Below are 5,383 nucleotides of genomic sequence, written 5' to 3' on the forward strand. Positions count from 1 at the left end.
GAATGATATGACAAAAGCTGGCTAGGCAGGAGCCTGTATCAGACTTCTGTGTTTGTTTTGGCACGGTTTTACAGCTGAATGCCTTTCCTAACACCAACCATCCAGCAAGGTGGCAAAGTGCAAACATAGGTGAGGTCAGTTTTGGGATGGTTTTTACAGCTGGATGCCCTTACAAATGCACACCACTTTACAGTGTGGACTGGATGCTTTTTGGTGTTTGTGTATGTGTGTGTGTGTGTGTGTGTGTGTGTGTGTGTTTTGAATTTGTCCCCCACCATTGCTTGACAACCGGTGTTGGTTTGTTTACATCCCTGTAACTTAATGGTTCAGCAAAAGAGACTGATAGAATAAGTACCAGACTTAAAAAAAAATTAATACTGGGGTTGATCTGTTGGATTAAATCTTTCAAAATGGTGCCTCAGCATGACTGCAGTCAAATGACTGAAACAAGTAAAAGATTAAAAGATTAAAGCATCTTTGGTCTCTCTGTCTTTTCTTTGCATTGTCAAAGTGTTTGCTTCATTGCTACAACGGAACACTATAAGTCTCCCATTGATTGTGTATATATAAGTGCATTCATTCAAGTGCTTATATCTTTTATCTTCTACTAGTTTCAGCTTGAGAGCTGCGACCATGCTGAGGCACCACCATATATTGATTTGTTCATTTGGTTTCAATGAGATGACAAGTGGGTCACATGTGGTATAGGTTAAAATTACATAATCACTTTATATTCATGGTCATGTGTTTTCCCCCATATTAAATGATTTATCTGCTCCATCTGTTGTTGAAACAGTTGCAGCCTAAGAATAAATGCAATACCAGTACCTCCATTTTTTTTTGCTTGTTATATTATATGAGTGATGTAATATTTCCTCTATTTTCAGTTGGTGAGGAACATTTTCTCCTACTGAAATACTGTTAGCCAGTATTTGCATGAGTGTTGACTGAGGTAAAGACCCCCCCCCACTACTTTAGTCATGAATGACCTTGGGATTGCACCTAGAGACTCCTCTCCGGGCAAGGTTGTTTATGGAAGACCAGCAGTCACCTATGCATACCAGCCTCCCTTCTCCACACCACCAGTGTTATCCAAGAGAAAGACAAAGGCTGATACAGTTTGGTACCAGTGATGTCACAACTTCTTTCTACAGCTGAGTGAACTAGAACAACATGAAGTAAAGTGTCTTGCTCAAGAACACAACACACAGCCCTGTCCAGGAATAGAACTCACTACCTCATGACATTCTAACCACTGAGCCATGTGCCTCTACACTGACTGAAGTAGTAACCTGGATTTCACAAATCATCATCATCATTGTTTAATGTCCACTTTTCCATACATGTATGGGCTGGATGGAATTTGTTGAGGCAGATTTTCTTTGGCTGGATACTCTTTCTGTTGCCAACTCTCACCTATTTCCAAATAAGATAATATTTCTCATGGTCAGACATGTTTTCATGGAAGATTGGAAACAAAGGACACTGCTTATATGACAGTGACACTTGTCTACATCTATCACATAATGTCAAGATAAGGAAACACTGACACACTCACGTCCATACACACACACACACACACACACATGCGCGTGTGTGTATATATATATTATGTAGCAGAAGATACTTACCCAAAGTGTCACAGAATGTGGCTGAACTTGAAATCCTGTAGTTAGGAAGCAAACTTCTTAACCACATAGCCACATTTGTAACCATATACAAAATACATATACAAATGTATGTATCTAGGTAGATAGGAAGTAGGTAGGTAACAAAGCAACTAATAGACTTCTGTATAGCTTGTGTGTAGAAAATTCCACCCTTAATGCATTGGTCAATCTAAGTTTATGGTAGAAGATACTTGTGTTAGGTGCTGCATTGTGGGAATGAACTCTGGTCCATGTATTTGCGAAGTACATTTCTTAACTAAATGAATATGACCACATTTTTATGTTTATTCATGTTTCTTTTTTAAAATTTTATTTAATTGTTTTTATTTCTTAATAGGTGTATGTTATGTCAGATGATCATAATGAACCAAGGAAAACCTGGAAGGATTGGAATTGGTCATTAATATCCAGTGTAATCAGTGTAGATGAACCAGATCCTACCTTAATGTGCTATACTCATTTAAAAGGACGAAGATATGGCTATACTGGTAAAAATATTTACCACAATTTACATGCATATATTTGTTAATCCATAAATGTTTAAAAATATTTTTTGAAGTAATCTATAGTCTAATACATAGGATAAAGATCCTTCCTAAGTCATATATATTCTCATGGACGAAATGCTAGACCATCACAGGATTACTCATTTCTGCCAGCTGAGTGAACATGAGCAAAATGCTCAAGAGCACATGTTGCCCAGTCCAGGAATTGAAACCTCAATCTTATGATCATGAGTCAATACACTAACCACTAAGCCATGTGTTTTCACATAGTCTAATATATACTTAAAAAAAAAAATGAAACTCCACATGGTCTAATATATACTTAAAGAAAAATGAAACTCAATAATTATTAAAGTTGGAAAAATTATTTTAATCTGTAATTGGAAATTAGAGAATAAAAGCACAACTAGAAAGAGAAAAGTTGCTTCTTTGAAAATAAACTTTTGGATGTTCGGGTGTTGGGGCAAAGAAATATACCCAAAAATACATTTTGAATTGACTTAATCTGATAAATCTTCAATAAATTAAGATTTTCCTTCCTCTTGGATAACCATTACGAATGTTTGAAATGAAGTGAAAACTTTAAGGAATTTTGACTTGCTAATTAGATTTGAAGGCTGTGGCTTGACAGTGTGTGTAATTCAAAGGGTCAGCCTTGTCACACTGTGTCAGGCTGAATATCCCCGAGAACTATGTTAAGGGTACACGTGTCTGTGGAGTGCTCAGTCACTTGCACGCTAATTTCACGAGCAGGCTGTTCCGTTGATCGGATCAACTGGAACCCTCGACGTCGTAAGCAACGGAGTGCCAACAACAATATATAAAGAAAATTAGTGATAAAATTGTAATGAACAATATTGTATATTCTTTAGAATTATTTGGAAAAGATTTTGAAAAAATTGTATTTGCTTTGCAAGATTCCTGATGTGAAATCATGTGCTGGCGGGTTGATCATATTTTTGATAATTAAACACACTATATATCTGGTCTTCACTTCAGCTTTATTATTTCAATGTCTTTATCTAAGCTCACAGAAAGACAAAATGGAATAAACAGAACAAGAGGAGACACATGGGATAGAGAGTTGCTGAAGAGGTCACAGAATGTGTGATGAGAGAGCTTTGACAAAGAAACTAAGATAATAATAATAATGATAATAGTAATAAAGCAGAAGTGAAGACCAAGTATATAGTGCATGTGTTTAACTGGCAAAATATGACCATCCCAAGTATAACAATATCTAAAAAAGATTTGTCTGTAAAATAAGAGAAGGTTTGTATTTTACTTTCCAGGTAAACTTCATGAAGAATCTCTTCAGGAGGAAAATGAAATTAAGTTATGGATACAAAAAGAGAAAAATAAAGTAGCTAAGTACTTCACAGATATCTATTTACTAGATATGCTTCAGCTGACTTCATCAGACTTGACTGCAGAAAACGTGACTGTGATTACCGGTGTGATATCAGAATTGAAATCTAATTTGGTTTCCATTTCTTCTGATATATCTGTAAGTTTATATTTCAGTCAATTTTAACTCTGTAATTAACCTTGTGACTAATCTATATATATATACACACACATATATTACCATCATCATCATCATCATCTTCATCATCATCATCATCTTCATCATCATCATCATCTTCATCATCATCATCATCTTCATCATCATTTAACATCCATTTTTTCCCATGCTGGCATGGGCTAGATGGTTTAACTGTAGATGGTAAGCCAGAGAGCTGCATCAGGCTCCAGTCTGCTTTGGCTTGGTTTCTACAGCTGGATGCCCTACTTAACATCAACCACTCCACAGAGTGTACTGGGTGCCTTTAATGTGTCACTGGTATGGGTGCCTTTTATGTGTCGCCAGCTTGTGTGCCATTCACACATCACTGACACTAGGCCATGACCATGATTTTGCTGAGCTTGATATGTCTTCTCAAGCACAGCAATTCACCAGAACTCCTGGTCACTTGTCATCGCTTCTGAGAGATTCAACATTCGAAGATCACATTTCACCACCTCATCCCACATCTTCCTGGGTCTACCCCTTCCACAGATTCCTTTCATATTTAGAGATTGGCACTTCTTTATGCAGCTATCCTTGTTCATATGCTAATGTGGCTTACATTGACAGTGCCATGTGAAAGGGGAGGTGGGAGTGAACAGTGAGAAGCGGGATGGTAGTCAACATCTGAAAAGAAGGTTTCAATGAGTGTTTGCCAGCATTTATGACTTGTCCGTTGTCCTTGTATTTAATATCATCATTCATGTTACATTTGCTGCATCCACTGTTGATATGGCACTCACTTCTGGTCGATGGAACATATATCACATTGTTGATATCGGTAGATGAATAAAAATAGTAAAAATAATTGAGTGCTATACAAGCATTGTTTATACAAAGAAAAATAAATTGATAGGCAGTCTTCAACAACATTTTAGTGCAGGGTGTACAAACTATGGCATGATCATGGATAGAATGCCTTTGACTATAGATCTGCTCATTAAAAGATGGCCAGGAGCTAAACAACAATTGTATAGAGGAGTAGATTGGACAGGAGATAAGGAGGGAGAGAGAGAGAAAATGAATATGTCAAGAGTGTTACACTACACTTCATATGATTAAGCACTGCATGTGAAAATGTGTAGAAGATATGAATCATTGGAGCATTTAGTTGTTTGATTAACAAGCTATGTGCCATAGGTATACCCAACCTTAGAAGACTTAGAGCTATACAACAATCTTTAACCCTTTAGCATTCACATTCTGTCAAAAACAGTGTTTATTTATCCCCAACCACATGGTTCTGGGTTCAGTCCCACTGCATGGCACCTTGGGAAAGTGTCTTCTACTATATAGCCTCAGGCTGACCAAAGCCTTGCGAGTGGATTTGGTTGACACAAACTGAAAGAAGCGCCCATCATATCATATCACATATATCATATCTATCTATCTATCTATCTATCTATCTATCTATCTATCTATCTATCTATCATCATGGACGGACGGTAGACACATCGGCTCCCATGTAAGTTGCATTTTTCACCTCTTAAAAGACCTATTTTGTTTTAAAATTTTGTATAAGTTGTGTATAACACAAAATACTTCGTGAACATATATTTTTCAAATCGGAAATAGCTCTATTTAGAGCCTTATTTCCAAAAATTCAAACATATCTTCCTCGTTCCTAGCCATATTCTTTA

The 5,383-nt window shown here is 36.7% G+C and overlaps 1 protein-coding gene across 1 annotated transcript in view; it reads left to right on the forward strand.

The window, feature by feature from the left end:
• LOC106878787 (di-N-acetylchitobiase) overlaps window positions 1-5,383 on the forward strand; it is a 67,744-nt gene that overhangs the window by 5,634 nt on the left and 56,727 nt on the right. Inside the window, exons 2-3 of the mRNA XM_052968856.1 lie at window positions 2,008-2,158; window positions 3,469-3,683. Coding sequence (XP_052824816.1) covers window positions 2,008-2,158; window positions 3,469-3,683 — 366 coding nt within the window. The remainder of the gene's footprint in view (window positions 1-2,007; window positions 2,159-3,468; window positions 3,684-5,383) is intronic.

The sequence above is a fragment of the Octopus bimaculoides genome, chromosome 6, assembly GCF_001194135.2.
Source record: "Octopus bimaculoides isolate UCB-OBI-ISO-001 chromosome 6, ASM119413v2, whole genome shotgun sequence".
Taxonomy (NCBI): Eukaryota; Metazoa; Mollusca; class Cephalopoda; order Octopoda; family Octopodidae; genus Octopus; species Octopus bimaculoides.